At 34.9% G+C, this 16,537-nt stretch overlaps 2 protein-coding genes and 1 long non-coding RNA gene across 6 annotated transcripts in view; 2 read left to right on the plus strand and 1 right to left on the minus strand.

Annotated features, from left to right (window-relative positions):
* The first annotated feature begins 2,274 nt into the window (after positions 1-2,274).
* On the plus strand, positions 2,275-5,428 carry LOC127838341 (uncharacterized). Its single transcript, XR_008029773.1, has 2 exons — positions 2,275-3,849; positions 3,920-5,428. It is a non-coding gene; the product is annotated as an uncharacterized LOC127838341 (long non-coding RNA).
* Positions 5,429-10,233: 4,805 nt separating this feature from the next.
* Positions 10,234-12,706, minus strand: LOC127838335 (uncharacterized). Its single transcript, XM_052366039.1, has 2 exons — positions 11,968-12,706; positions 10,234-11,025 (listed from the first exon to the last, which is right to left on the minus strand). The coding sequence occupies exons 1-2, from the start codon at positions 12,142-12,144 to the stop codon at positions 10,594-10,596; spliced, it is 609 nt and encodes a 202-aa protein (XP_052221999.1). The 5' UTR covers positions 12,145-12,706; the 3' UTR covers positions 10,234-10,593.
* An 86-nt stretch (positions 12,707-12,792) lies between these two features.
* The window catches only part of LOC127838321 (zinc finger and BTB domain-containing protein 41-like), a 138,960-nt gene continuing 135,215 nt past the window's right edge, over positions 12,793-16,537 (plus strand). For all 4 annotated transcript variants that reach the window (XR_008029771.1, XR_008029769.1, XR_008029770.1 and 1 more), the window contains exon 1: positions 12,793-12,865. The gene's annotated coding sequence lies outside the window, so the exon portion shown is untranslated. The remainder of the gene's footprint in view (positions 12,866-16,537) is intronic.

The following is a 16,537-nucleotide window of genomic DNA, read 5'->3' on the forward strand; positions in this document are numbered from 1 at the left end:
TATTAGCCTGTGTATTCAGCACAAGCTAACTAGGGACAAAACTAGTAAACATTAACTGGATTTTTGCTAAGACTTCCTTTAAACAAAAAAATACCAATTAAGCCGAAAAAGTTTGCTGATTAGCCTGTGTGGACTTCACAAGTTACTTTGGGACGACACTTTATGCACATGCGTTATCTCCGAGTGAGGTTTTTCTGGTGTATTGGATATAACAGTATTGATTCCCAGATGAACCTTGACCCTTGAGGAATACTGGCCTCTGATAGATGGTTAAAGCGTTGACTACCAGTATATAATTAGTGTTTTCAGTACAACTTTGTGAATAGTATGAGTTCCAGTCTAATTGGGAAAATTATAATTGTTAACCAGGTTTTCCGAAGGAAAAAACTGGTTATTAGATTGGCGAATGCGGGCGGCTGGCGGGCGGGCGGAACAAGCTTGTCCGGGCCATAACTTTGTCGTTCATTGTGAGATTTTAAAATCATTTGGCACATTTGTTAACCATCATTAGACGGTGTGTCGCGCGAAAAAATTACGACAATATCTCCAAGGTCAAGGTCACACTTTGAGTTCAAAGGTAAAAAATAGCCATAAATGAGCTTGTCTGGGCTATAACTATGTCATTCATTATGAGATTTTAAAATCATTTGGCACATTTGTTCACCATCATGGGACGGTGTGTTGCACGAAAGAATCACGTCAATATCTCCAATGTCAAGGTCGCCACGACTAAAAATAGATTTATTTTAAAACAAACTTACAAAGGGGGTTAATTTTGTTTGTTCATTTCAAAAGTTCAGTTTGAGTTGTCTCCCTTTATCAGATTTTTTTTCACAATGAAAACCTGGTTTTGTGACAATTTTGTCCCTTGTTTTCAATTAAATTGGGAATTTGATCTGCAAAAACTGCCCAAAACTAAAATTACAATTAATTAATTCTCAAACATACTTCCATGGGGTAAAAATAAATTATATTATAGAAACATATGCATTGTTAATAGTGTTTTGGTCCATTTTGCAAATATATTAAAGAGGTTGCAAAAATTGAAAAATAAAGGGATTGGAAAGTTAACTATTTTCAGTAGTAAGTTTTATCTATGTACATAGGGCATTCTTATGTGGGCTCACAAACTACTGTCTCATGATTGTTACTTGTTTTTGCTTTGTCAAAACACATGGTTTTGATATGATATGACCAAAAGTACTGTCTCATGTTGAAATGACAGACATATTCTTCAGTGGTACATAATCATACATAATCTTCTCTATCTTCAGCTTTCTCTTCAACATCATTATCATCGTTTTCAGCTATTATTATATGAGATGATTGGTTTCTGTTTAGCTTAGCTGTGCAAGCACAGGATGAATTTACGGAATCAACTTTTGTCCATCATGCTTTTTATGCCCCGAGTAGGGTGGCATATAGCAGTTGAACTGTCCGTCAGTCAGTATGTCAGTCTGTCCGTCCCTCCGAAAAAACTTTAACATTGGCCATAACTTTTTAAATATTGAAGATAGCACCTTGATATTTAGCATGCATGGGTATCTCATGGAGCTGCACATTTTGAGTGGTAAAATTTCAAGGTTTACATCATCCTTCATGGTCTAGGGTCGAAAAAACAGTCATGGGAAGTAATAAGCTTTAAATGGACACAGTTATCTGACCTGCCCACGTATATATTTTTGTTAAATAAAACAAAGCGGCGCAGTAGGCGGTATTGTGTGTCTGACAAACACATTGTGGTAAAAGGTCAAGGTCATCCTTTACGGTCCACGGTAAAAAATACAGATTTAAGGGAAGTATTAAGCTTTAAAAAGGGAGAAAATTATTCAATATTGAACATAGCCACTTTATATATTTGGCATGCATGTGTATCTCATGGAGCTGCACATTTTGAGTGGTGAATCTACAGTCACGGTAGGCTTTTAATTATTCGCTACTAAAAATAGAGATTTGTTACAGACAATTGTTTTCAAGGGAAGTAATTTATATAATAATAAATCTCATATTATATATTTCCTTAGCAAGAATTGAAGTTCTTTTCACAGTTACTGTACAGATTTATTATTTTGATTATATATAACCCAAATGATTGATTTTTCAAAGTTTATTTTAAATTATATAATTTCTTTGATGTTCATTACATACCTGTGGACTTATGTCCATAGATACATGATCAACTCTGGCTATGATCTCTTTTAAACCACAGGCATTGGTTGTCAGTGATGTCTGACATGGTCAGACCCACCCCACCCCCCCCCCCCACCCCCACCCCCCACCCCTGGTTGGATTGGACAAAATTCAAGGGAAGTAATAACCTTTAAAGGGAGAAGATTTCTATACCTGCCAAATGATAAATAGAAATTTTATTTCAATGCGCCGCAGTAGGGGGCATTGTGTTTCTGACAAACACATCTCTTGTTTTCAAATTGTGTATAGCTTCAAACCTAGATATTTATATATTTACATTTAGCATCATGCAGGTGTCCTGTACAAAATTTGTTCAAATTTTATCTACGGGATCACATGGTTAATATACACTTTTTAAGCAAAATAGCTTCAGGTGTAATACTTGGTATGTTAAATTGTATTATAGTTTTCTACTAAGTATGTTTAAATCATGCTCCTGTGGGTATTACGGGCCACACCCGGTGGGTTTATAGCGTTATAGAGACTATTAATGAACAATATTTATATAAAACTTCTCTGAAACCACAAGTCACGGAGATTTAGTATTTGGTAAATAGCATTATATTTTCAATATATGGTCTTCTACAAAGTTTGTTCCAATCATACCCTTGGGGTCAAAATTTTCCATGCCAGCATGTTAACTATAGAGTTTATTAACAAAATAACTAGAAATTTTACTCTCTGAAACTATATGACCCAACCACAGGAGGGAATCTTGTATTTATTTTTTGGTATATATGCTATAATAGCATATATACAAAAAAAATACCAAAAAAATACAAAAAAATACGAGATTCCTTCCTGTGGACCCAACTATAGTATTTTGTAATTATGTAGCATCCTCTGGTCCTCTACTTAGTTAGTTCAAATAATGTTGAAACTGGCCATGCCCCAGATTTCACATTAATATTGACCAGGGGTCGCATGTTTAAATGGACTTTATAAGCAACATCATTTTTCTGCTATCATTGCCCTCATTTATTTGTTTAATGATGTGATTGTTTATAGGTGTATGTGCTTCCAGAAGAGTTCACTGAGCATTCACACATCTCCTACTGTATGTATGTGTTCTGTGTATGGAGTGATTAGTGTAGAACAGTTCACTGAGCATTCACACATCTCCTACTGTATGCATGTGTTCTGTGTATGGAGTGATAAGTGTAGAACAGTTCACTGAGCATTCACACATCTCCTACTGTATGTATGTGTTCTGTGTATGGAGTGATTAGTGTAGAACAGTTCACTGAGCATTCTCACATCTCCTACTGTATGTATGTGTTCTGTTTATGGAGTGATTAGTGTACAACAGTTAACTGAGCATTCACACATCTCCTACTGTATGTATGTGTTCTGTGTATGGAGTGATTAGTGTAGAACAGTTCACTGATCATTCACTCATCTCCTACTGTATGTATGTGTTCTGTGTATGGAGTGATTAGTGTAGAACAATTCACTGAGCATTCACAAATCTCCTACTGTATGTATGTGTTCTGTGTATGGAGTGATTAGTGTAGAACAGTTAACTGAGCATTCACACATCTCCTACTGTGTGCATGTGTTATGTGTATGGAGTGATTAGTGTAGAACAGTTCACTGAGCATTCACACATCTCCTACTGTATGTATGTGTTCTGTGTATGGAGTGATTAGTGTAGAACTGGTCACTGAGCATTCACACATCTCCTACTGTATGTATGTGTTATGTGTATGGAGTGATTAGTGTAGAACAGTTCACTGAGCATTCACACATCTCCTACTGTATGTATGTGTTCTGTGTATGGAGTGATTAGTGTTTTACTTTGGAGTTCTGGGGTCCTGCTCTGAGTAAATATTATATTATATGCTTCAGACCCCTATATACACAGTTGGGTGTAAAAGGAGTTTTAGTTCATGCATGTTTATCTACAGTGTTTCATTACCTTGTTCGTATGGTGTAAACTTAAGGCATTGTAAGGATAAGGGTTGTCTGTAACATAGTTATTTTACTTGTTTTTGATAAAGATTTAGGATTTTGTAAAAGGATTTCAAATCCTTTTTTTATTTCTCATCAGTTTTTGGATTTATTCTACTGGCATGTATTTATTTGCTTATAAAGGTGATACTGGAATATGGCTTTAAGGACTTTACGTTGGCTTGTGTATGCAGCAGATCTGGATGTACAGCGTACACTCTGTGCTCCGTCCATTATTTGTCTTAGTTTTGATTTAGCTGTCACATGGTGGAAGGCTATGTTTTCTCCTATTGAACAACTGCTATTGTGTGGTTCTATATTACCACAAGTGAGTCCAATTGTGTTATACTCGTGTTCTAGTAGAATTGTACTCATGTGCTGTCTCTGACACAGTGACCTACAATCATGGTTGTTTTCAGTGCTTCTGAATTATTTGCAAACAGTTTACCTGTATTTTTTTATGCCTTGCTAAAGATTGATTTACATGATTTGCCATATATATATATTTATTTTTATTTATTGAGTTTTATTCATTTATATATTATTTTCTCACTTAATCCTGTGAAGAAATATGCATTATTTTAGTATGTGCCCTTGTTGAGTGTTAGGTACTTAACTGTCTGTGGTGTGAAGAAAGAGGAAGCTTGTTTTTGATGTCATCATATCCATTGATTGGTTACCATCACCACAAGTTTGATATGTGTGTGTCTAATGCAAATAAGCATCTATAGAATATACATTTCAGGAGCATGTCTTAATAAACATTGTATGCCACTAGTTACGATGTAATCTTAGATTATAATATCAATGCCCAAACCTCTAGGATTTAGTAATTTCAATTATTCTATTCACCTCCTTTCAATATTTTACATGCTCTTTAATTTATGAGCATAGTGATTATAAATATGCATTTATTGTGAGTTAAAAATTGGATTGTAACTTAAATTTGTCTTATGGTCTTTGATAGTACAGGATCCAGTAGTTAATGTCCTTGTTTTGATAATTTACATCAGGTTTGCATAAATAATTCCTGATTTTGATTGATATACGATCCCACCTAGCGACCCTATTATCATGCACTGCATGCTGTAGCTGGGCTGTGTCCATGTATTATGTATAACAATTTATATAAGCAAATTCCATGTAGGCATTGTTATTGTTATCGGCAATTGTTGAAATAATCGTGCTACAATAAGCAGTGTTTTAGTTCATTCCTAAGCTATTTATGTAGGAACTAGTACAGTGTTTTGTTTCATTGCATACCAGGTAAATAAAGTCTTCAAGCTATTGCCATTGTTCATCTATTCATATTATTACTTGCAAAATATGAATCTAAAAGATTTCCACATTATAAGTAAATACTGGTGCAAATAGTGTATTTCCATTTATGTATTTAAACATGACACCGGAGTCCCCCCCCCCCCCGGTAAAAACGTTAGCGGAACCTTAAAAACAATAGAGATTTTCAAGAAACCATCCCCTTGTTATGCTAAACAAGGTAGAACCTTAGGGAGCTCAATATATCTTTGTTTTGCCCAGTTACGGTTTGACTGATTCAATTCTTGATAATTAAGCATTCTCTTGTAAATAACACTATAGTGTATGTGTGTTCTGGTGAGCTAATTACTTTACAAAAATATTCAATCATGTTCAATGAACTCAATTTTTACCTTATATAATCAGATTATATGAAATCCTTGTGTGTATTGGTTTTCACAGATAAAGTATATTTTTATCCCCACCGAAAAAAATTCGGAGGGGATATAGTAATTGGTCCTGTCCGTCTGTGCATCCGTCCGAAACTTTGTCCAGAGCATAACTTCAAATCTATTCAATGGATTTACTTGAAACTTAGAATATAAACAGATGGCAACTAGGAGAAGTGCAGTGATCAAGAACCATAACTCTATCTACCTTAGTTTATGAATTATCTCCCCTTTTATATAATTTCATAGTCAATTTTTGTACGAAGCAGAACTCTAAATCTACTGAAGGGATTTACTTGAAACTTAAAATATAAACAGATGGCAAGTAGGAGAAGTGCAGTGACCAAGAACCATAACTCTATCTACCTTAGTTTTTTAATTATCTCCCCTTTTATATAATTTCATAGTAAATTTTTGTCTGGAGCTTAACTCTAAATCTACTAAAGGGATTTACTCGAAACTTGAAATATAAACAGATGGCAAGTAGGAGAAGTGCCGTGACTAAGAACCATTACTCTATCTACCTTAGTTTTTAAATTATCTCCCCTTTTATATAATTTCATAGTAAATTTTTGTCCGAAGCATAACTCTAAATCTACGGAAGGGATTTACTTGAAACTTAAAATATAAACAGATGGCAAGTAGGAGAAGTGCAGTGACCAAGAACCATAACTCTATCTACCTTAGTTTTTTAATTATCTCCCCTTATATAATTTCATAGTAAATTTTTGTCCGGAGCATAACTCTCAATATACTGAAGGGATTTACTTGAAACTTTAAATGTAAACAGATGGCAAGTAGGAGAAGTGCAATGACTAAGATCTATAACTCTATCTACCTTAATTTTTTTATTATCTCCCTTTATTTAATTTCAAAGTAAATTTTTGTCTGGAGCATAACTCTAAATCTACTAAAGGGATTTACTTAAAACTTGAAATATAAACAGATGGCAAGTAGGAGAAGTGCCGTGACTAAGAACCATTTCTCTGTCTACCTTAGTTTTTGAATTATCTCCCTTTATTTAATTTCAAATTAAATTTTTGTCCGGAGCATTACTCTAAATCTACTGAAGGGATTTACTTGAAACTAGAAATATAAACAAATGGCAACTAGGAGAAGTTCAGTGAACATGAACCATAATTCTTTCGGCCGTAGTTTTTTAATTACCTCCCATTATTTTTTTAATATTTTTTTTTATGGTTTTATTTATTTATAACTTAAAATTATATTTAATTCAATTTCATAGTAAATATTTTAGCTTTTCAATATTAAAGTGATATTATGGGCATTTTTCACTGAGCTGAAAAGAATTTACAGGTCAAAAGTGTTAGTTCAAATGTGGTTACTGACCAATTAGCTGCAACTCATCTTGCTTCCAGTTGCATGATCATTTGTCAAACGAAAGTACGGTTGATATTCAAATGCATTATTTTTCTCTTTCCGGGATAATGGTTTAGTATGTTGATGCTGCATTAACAAATACAAGACTAAAAGTGTATATGAAGTGAAAACACCAAAAATAAACAACGGTTGCGTTAGACACCTATAAACTGTTAGATGCCGATAATATCACTTTAATATCTCCCTTTATCTAATTTTACAATAATATTTTAATTTGGACACTGAAGCATTCACTGTAAAATTAATAGATGAGTTTAAGGAAAAATACAGTGATCAAGAACAGTAACTGTTTATAGTCTTCTTTTTTAATTACCTCCCTTTCTTTCATTTCCAAATATTTAATTCTCTACAGCATAACTCCAACACTTTATAATTAATTGATCCTTGAAATATAAATAGATGACACAGGTGCTATGTGTTACAAACATTATTCGACTCTCTAAAACAAATGTTGACAAACAAGCAAACACATTTCGGCGGGGATTTGGCACTACTGTGACAAGCTCTTGTGAATTATTTAAAGAATTGTGTTTGTATTATTTCTGTATGAATTAGTTTCATCGGGCCCCATAAAACTGAACCAAAAAGTAAAATACGCGATATAAATTTATCAAAAAGTTTGATTTTGTTAGCAGAATTGTTTCATACATTTTCTTAATTTAAATCAAGCTTTTTGTGCTTGATAGTCTAGTTTCCGTTTCCGGTCCCAATATCCGCTGTATGTGAAACCACCAAATATGTTAAGTTGTACACAATTTTAATCTTAATGCTATCGTTTAAAAAATTTAATTTCATGATATTCTACCGACTCTCTTGAGAGTCATAACTTAAGTTGCAGTTTACTAATCATTAGCATACACTGTTAACAATATATAGTCAATATATTTTTGCTATTTTTATGCCCCTGAAGGAGGGCATATAGTGATCGGACCGTCCGTCTGTCTTTTCGTCACACTTTGCGTTTAGGTTTCGAAAAATGCTCATAACTTCTATGTCCCTTGAGATGCAACATTCATATTTGGTATGCATGTGTATATAAACAAGGCCTTTCCATACGCACAAAAATGTTGACCCTTTGACCTTCACATTGAACTTAGGGTCCGCGTTTAGGTTCGAAATCTGCGTTTTAGTTTCGAAAATTGCTCATAATTTCTATGTCGCTTCAGATACAACCTTCATATTTGGTATGCATCTGTATATAAACAAGGCCTTTCCATACGCAAAAAAATGTTGACCTCTTTAACCTTGACCTTGAACTTAGGGTCCGCGTTTAGGTTATGAAATACAAATACAGTTGTATAGCGCAAAAACTATATTCTATTGCGCTTCACAAAACGTCCTATATACACAAATTAAGATGGTTATGAAATACAAATACAGTTGTATAGCGCAAAAACTATATTCTATTGCACTTCACAAAACGTCCTATATACACAAATTAAGATATCATCTAGTGAGCTTGCAGGTTACATTGAATCACTGGTAGGTGGGGAATGGATGTAGTCCCCACACTGTGTGGCCGGGACGGGGACCAACTTCACGATCCTCAAAATTGTGGTTCAGCGCTTTCACAATTCAGCCAGGAGACCTAAATAACTTTTAAAAGCATGTTCTCTCAAGCAGTCTTACACTAATGTACATGTCAGAATACATAGAATTTATTACCGAAAAAAAAACTACCACCAATACCAACTTTATATATTTTCGACCAAAGAATTTCACTGATATGTTTGCCCTAAACCAGCATTAGCTTCTTATAAAATATGATATGTTTCAGCCGAGATTGGACTGTCTTGGATTTATTATACAACTAAAAAGTTTACCAATTACTCTAATCAGAGTAATACCTTTAACATTACTTTGGGTCACACTTGCTACCCTTTAATGAATTGGTACAACGGAACCTTTCCGTGAACTTTTCTGGAAAAAAAAAACAGAACAAAACTCCAAGGTAAAGAGTTTTCTAAAAAAGTGTTAATAAAAATGCGAGATAGATCAATCACCTAAGATAGGCGTTGATGAATAATTCGTTTTAAGTTCTATCTGATTCTGAACTTTGCCCAGTTTTAAGGATGGAGCTTTTTTTCATTATTTCTTCCAATTTAAATTGAATATTCAAAATTTCAACATGCTGTTCAATTCAGAGTTCAATTATTATTTTAAAAAAAATCCCCTATACTGAGAACAAGTTAACTGTACAAATGATTTTGTTTATCAATAGCATCATCAATTTCATGTTTTAAACAGGTTTTCGTGGAATAACGGTTTAAAAACATTATCAATACTCGAGAACAAATAACCAGCAATATCTGAATAACAACATTCACTTTCTTTTTTTTCTATAATATGCCGAATGCGCGATTCTGTTTCGGGATTAGCCAACACTTCAGTTAACAAAGCTTTCTGTCCACTGTCAAATTAAAATAACTAGTGTTACTGAAGTTTTTGTCAATATAAAAAAAAATCCCGTTATACCGGTAATTATGTTTTTTTAACATCCGTTTGATCCCGATTTCAATTACACAATGGTCAAACAAAATATTTGGACAACGTACATACTTTTACAATGAGGACATTTAACCAATAGTTGTTATTCAAGTATGTTGTAATCCACAACGCTTGATCAGTTACTGCCAACTAAAGTAAAAGAGCCTGAAGTCTTCGCGGTCGTTCGCAAACCATATACCAGCTTGAATAAAAAATGTCCAACAGCCGTCCATTCTAATTACCGGATACCGTACATCTTGCAAATTTCTGTGAAACAGTGTACATAATTATAATGGTCAGGTAAAAAATCATGCTTTCGCAAATTAAGATATTCGTTTTCAACTTAATTGCTTAAGGGACCAACAAGCGAATTAGTTGCTATAACGATAAACATCTACACGAGCCTTAAACAAAAATGAGAGCTTATAATACGTATTGCCCTGAGAATGTTGTCATATAAAAGAAAAATAAGCCAAAGAATATCGATATTGTTCGCGTTCCTTTATTTGCCGTGGAAACCACAACCGCACGTGGCCAAGACTCGTCACAGCGCCATGTATTAATAATTTAAATGCAACTTTGAAGAACATCTTATCATACAAAAATGGAAAAAAATCAAGTTGATATCCTGAGCATTTTTTTTTAATGAGAATGACAAACGAGTTGCGCTGAAGTGCCTTTGAGTGTAGAAATATAGATGTTAGTGTGTATATAGGAAAATATTTTAACATTTAAGTAATAGGCACAATTCGATACAGCTGAATGCAATATTCTCTTTTCTGTCAAAAGTCTTCAACGTGTTTAATTGTACCGAGAGCACTGCGCATAAACGCACTTTTGTCATGATATGTTTGTCCGATCATTTCCGCGATGTCCGTTTTGTGGTACCGTTTGCTCCGTACATGACCCCCATGTAGTCTTTGTACACGTTCATCTTTGACCACGAATAGTAGTTCATGTCCACGAGCGCCTCGCGAGCACGCGAGGTCTTCCACGCGCTCGATGCTGTCGGCTGCGAAAGGCGCAATAGCGTTTTTGACTCCGCCTTTCCACAGTCCGTGACCCCATGACTTTGACCGAGCCGCCCTGACGAGGAACTCGCTGACTTCACTGGCTTGGAGCTGCTGGCTGACAACGGGGCTCTGCCAGCACTGCGCCGCGGGGAGACTTTCAACTCAGTGGTTGCTGTGTCGGAATTGGTAACAAGGGCTGAGTAACAACGAGGCCGTAAGGGCTTCGGTTCCCGCCAACCTTGAAAGCGCATACCGGAATTCTTGGCCGAAACGCATTTCTGGAAAAAAGTACCGACAAGATTAACAGTTTACATTTTAAACCAAAAGAACACTAAATTTATTGCGGCCAAAGTCGATAATCATTGTATACGGGTATAGGTTCGTGTATTAAGCACTCCAGAAACGCGTCGGTGGAAGTATCAACTAATTGAAGTTTCAAGTTTAACTCAATTTCGATATTGCAAGTTCAAGTAGTATTTATGTGTTAAACGGATTACAGGCTTGATTCGTTTCCGTGCAATGTAATTGTATGTTTTACCTAACGCTAGAACCAATTGGTGGTCAGGTACCGAGCATGATAGTTTGAGGCCCCTACTTATCCAGAAATTATTCTTGAATAAATAATTGATATATCTTACCAAATAACTTAAAACATTTAAAGCAATGTTGTATTATGCCCAAGATTTATTTTAACTCTGAACTTAGTTATAAAGAAGAGTTATGTAAACTGAGATACAATGCAGTTCTTAGATATGCAATAGCTAAAAGCTCGATCGATTATTTATGACATCTGTTTTGTAAGTTCACTGTTAATTCATTGCGAATTTAAAGCCTTATTGGAGCAGTCATGCACTGCATGCATATTTGTTCATAAAATAAGTTAGCCATTTAATTGAAAGTCAGTCGTTGATTGCATATAATAAGCTGTGATCGACAATGGTACACTATAGAGATGCTTAAAAATGGCTTTATTGGGACAATGCTTTTCTGACTACGCACTGACAAAGACTAATCTGGGACGACACTTCTCGCCTCGACTGGATTTTCGCTTAGAAGAGCCTTCTTTTAAACGAAAAACAACCACAGAAAAGCGGAAAGTGTGGTCCTGATTGGCCTGTGCAGACTGCACATGCTAATCTGTGACGACACATCACGCACATGCATTAAACCCCGTTTTCCCAAAGCGCGGCTCACATGACAGGGCTACTGGTTTTAAGTACCGATCTGCGTGCGCTGGAAGGTTGTGCCTTCTGCTCGGTGATGAACGCAGAGTTCGACTCTCGAGAGGGATCCCCGACTGAGCTCCCGTTGGCCGACCAACTGACATCCATATCTGACACCGACATCGCTGTAGATTGAGTCTCTGACATTATTGAATCCAGTTTATCATCCGACATGTTATCCGTCTGGTTTGGTGTGTCTTTTAGTAGCACTAAGCACGATACTCATCCACAAAAATGTGCTTGTTTACAATCCTTAAACAGCACTTGGCTCATTTCTAGGCAGGTTGACTATAATACAAATATCTTTATATAATCTTATTATTCACTAAACGCAAATCCCAAAGCAATACGCTTGTAAAACTTAGGTTGTATTTCAAATAATGTATCACTCAACTGGTAAAATGTTAATATATGGTGGCAACTGTTTTGTTGACACCGCGTAATTTACCAAAACTTTTACAAAACTGTAGACATCCGTCAAGGCAAAGAACCTCTTTACCGTGTCAAACAGTTGATATCAAGTGTATAAAAGCTATAGAGAGTATTTTAACCGGGTCAAATGATTACGTTACTTTTTGATCGTCTTACCGGATTAAATTTGCTCTGACAACACAATAGAATCAGTAAGAAAGGCGTTGCGGTTGTTCGTTTCAGCAAGAGCTAAAAATAACAAATTATGCATGTTATTTCACTACTTTTTTTATACTTAAACAACACGTAACCGATTAACTTTCTTCTGTTTATAATTTTATGGTCGTTATCTCCAAATAAAACCAAACCTGCGTAATTTATAGTGTCATGTAGCCGTTTGTTCTGGCGCTATTTTATACAGTACCTTGATCCCGGAAGTTGAGGTGCAAGAAGAACATCACAATATAATTTCAAGATTATTCAGGTTTATTGTCAGACATTATGTTTAACGATTGGCGATCCATTTAAACTGTTCCTTTATGAGTAATATAAACATGACATATATCCAAATATATATATGGTCTTTTTAAAATGAAATTTTATAGTACAGTAGCACGCGTGTTGAAACGCGTAACACTAACAGACATTAGACAACGTTCGCGTTGTTTTAACTTTGTTCACGATTTCAATGTAGCTTGTTTCATTTTACAATTTTTAATGATATCCATGACGTATCACATATGTTTAAGCTGGATTAATGTTTATGAAAAACAATGCAAGGACTTCCAACAGTGCTCCAGCAAGCTTTTCAAAATAGAGGGGAGCTTCCCCAAAAACTTAAAAAAGGGAACATTGGACCCAAAACATGGCAACCCAGACCATTTGCATAACAGCCTTGTAAATGACAGCCCAGTCCAGAGTGTCATAATCTAAAATAAAATAATTTGCTCTTAGCCAATTGAATATAAAATATAACATGTCAATAAGGTAAATAACTTGTCTGTCACAAATAAATAGCACTATGCATGAACCTTGAATATTTTGACACATAGTTATTAAAGCGTAGTCATTATTTGTGCTGGGCTAACCATGGCCCACAATTTTCTTTACCACATAGTTTTTCTTCACCACTTTGGGAATGGTACCGTTACCAGTCAAATGAAAAAATAGCAGCTTTTCACTCTTTTAAAGGGAGACTATACAATTTTTTATATATGTTAAATTGTAATATATTGATAAAATATGTAACAATAATACAAAATAGGCAAGAAAAATTATACATTCAATACAAATTTCATAAAATGCAGCAAAAACAAATTAGCGCCCTGAGCCAATTGTGACGAAGATATTTCGTACATATTTTCCAACAATTACCGAAGCATTCGCCTTTTTAGTTAGTGTTCGTGTGTCGTATGAATAGATATCGTGGCGGGAATGTAAAATGAACCGTAAAACTAAATTTAGATTCACATCGTACATGCATGATTTACATGCTGGTGAATTCTACTGTACAGACATTTCCGATTTTAGAATTAAATATCTGGCTCAGGGCCCTCGTTTGGCCATTTTTGGGGCCAAAATTCGGCCGCATTCCCCGCTTAAAATAGTATACTATTTTCCCCTGTTTCAGCTAAAAATGCCCCCCTCCAAATTTTTTTTTTTTTACTTTTGTACCTTTGTTGCCAGCTGGTATCGTGCTATTTACCTTTGATTAAATATAAATTGATGTAAATTACATTTAAATATAGCAATTTAAAGTGTTGAATGGTTGGTGAAAAGATCTTCTAAAATTCCCCTTTTTGCTTAAAACAACGCGATATTCCCTCCTCTAAGGCAGGGCTCGACATTAACTTTTGAAGCCACTTGTCCAGTCGGACAAGAAGACCATAATTTCACTTGTCCTGACCAAAAAGCAACTTGTCCTGTCCATTATATCTTATTCTGCTCAGTACTTGGCAAAATAATGATATAATACAAAATGCTCAAATCATAAAGACTTGAATCGTTCAAAATACATGAAAACATAATTGTAGGCAATTTCAATACAAAAAGAACTGACTAAAATAACAGGAAAACTCAAGATTATTGATTTTTAAACATTATACAAAGCAGTAATACCTGACAAAAACTTGTGTGATGCCAACATCAAACAGAAAATGTTAAAAGTGATGTATATGTACAGTACTTAACTGATGTTAAAAAAAATCATTCTATACATAGAGAGGACGTCACTACGTTAATTGTCTGTAAGATCGGTGTGTACCGGTGTCGTAAAATGCATATTCTCTACGATGGAGAATATTCTTGTTATCTTGGCAAAGAAAAAAATGCTAAGGGTTGCTTCCCTTGTGAACAGTACAGTGTAGTACATGTATCACATGGAACTATATCTCGGGCTTCGACGATTAAACGTATAAAAAATATACTCGGAAAAGTTGAGTGATATCTCCACAGAAATAATGGCTTTAAAGGCATTTTTTCTAAGTAATACAATTATAATGACCACTTGTCCCGTCGGATTAGCAAATTCTTTATTTACTTGTCCAGACTAACAATTTGGTTGTCCCGGACAGTCGGACTACCTTTAATGTCGAGCCCTGCTCTAAGGGTCCCGGCCCCAATCCCCCAAAGTGTAGCAAGGGCCCTGTTGCTTATTTCGCATTTTTCGACACATGTTCTTCTTAACTTTTGTTTTAATTAATATTTAAATATATGTTTAATAATTTTTTCACACATTTTATATAAATTAATTAATATTTGACAAAATCGTATAATCTCGCTTTAACTGAAGCCAAAGCTTAAAAGTGTCAACTGTGTAAATCTGGACTCTGAGCCTCATGTTCTGTAGGATAACCTGCCTCTGAATGAACCAGGTTTGTGTCAGTAGACCGTCCATGAAACTTAGCTATTATCAACATTTGACAACTATGCACTGGACTCAATATTTGTTTGGCTGTTTTCGCATTACACCGAAATTGATTACATACCTCTTAACGAGTAGTATAAGAGTATGGCTCCATGGAACTGAAGATGCGAACGTTTGTGAATCAGTAATGCATGAATAACCCAGTGTCTCTGGAAAAGTTCGGAGGTTTTGTGGCAGTTTGTTGGCGTTACTATATCTACCACATAAATCAGTCCTTACGGTGTACTCCTCTGCGAAAAAATTGTGGCCAGTTACTTAGGAGACTGATGATGGCAATGGAAATTGTGCAGTTCATGCTTAATATTGTCAAAACATTTATTTCGACAAGTAAAGCCGTTTAAAATTAAAATTGTTATTTATTTAATTACCTAAAGCTGTAAATGTTTTGTTGCATTCTATTATGAACATATTTCAATTTGTAATCCGAAACAGGCTTTTGAATTAATGTTAACACCATGTTATCAAATTCTAGCTTCAAATAAATAGCGCATAAGTCATGTATATTTGGTGTTGACTGTTCATTCTTGGTTCCGATAAAAAGCGTGCGAAAATTATGCTGCTTATGTAAAACGTCACATTACCAAATGGAAAGCGTGGGTGATTTTTGTAAAACAACTAAGTAGCGAAGAGACAATTGAAATCTGATAATTTCCATTAAAACTTTCGTTGTTAATTTGAACAATTAATATATCGTGAATGATTTTGAATAGACCTCAAAATTAATTTCGAATCAAACATGCTGTATTTTTATCGCTACTGTTTTTTAGATGATTCATTATTGAAGCAGTTATTGTACTGTAGACAGTACTGAGTACACAGAAAAGCCAGACAAAACTGGATTAAGTGTTGGTTATTGCAGAGACGTAGATAAATTCTACACCTAGCAGGTATACTGACCTTTTGTGTTGACTGCGATGTTCTGACAAGAATTTAACTTGTGTGTTTGCAACTCTTCGCAGATTTTTTCTGCCATTTGGAATTTTTTTTTGGGGGGGGGGGGAATTTGTAAAATGGTGTCATTGGGAATTGTGCCGTTTTACAGTAACAAGTTAATATAGAGGATAAACACTGTAATCCAAATTTACCATTGGACAAAAAAATCCCATTCACTTTGGCTGGTTTATGGGGGTTTTATTAAGATAATGTTGTGGCCGAATACAAGTTTACTTCGCCAAATTTGCTCATTTGTAGCCATCGGCAAATTTGTAAAAACACAGTGTGTTCTGTTGT

Source organism: Dreissena polymorpha, chromosome 7 (genome assembly GCF_020536995.1).
Source record: "Dreissena polymorpha isolate Duluth1 chromosome 7, UMN_Dpol_1.0, whole genome shotgun sequence".
Classification (NCBI taxonomy): domain Eukaryota; kingdom Metazoa; phylum Mollusca; class Bivalvia; order Myida; family Dreissenidae; genus Dreissena; species Dreissena polymorpha.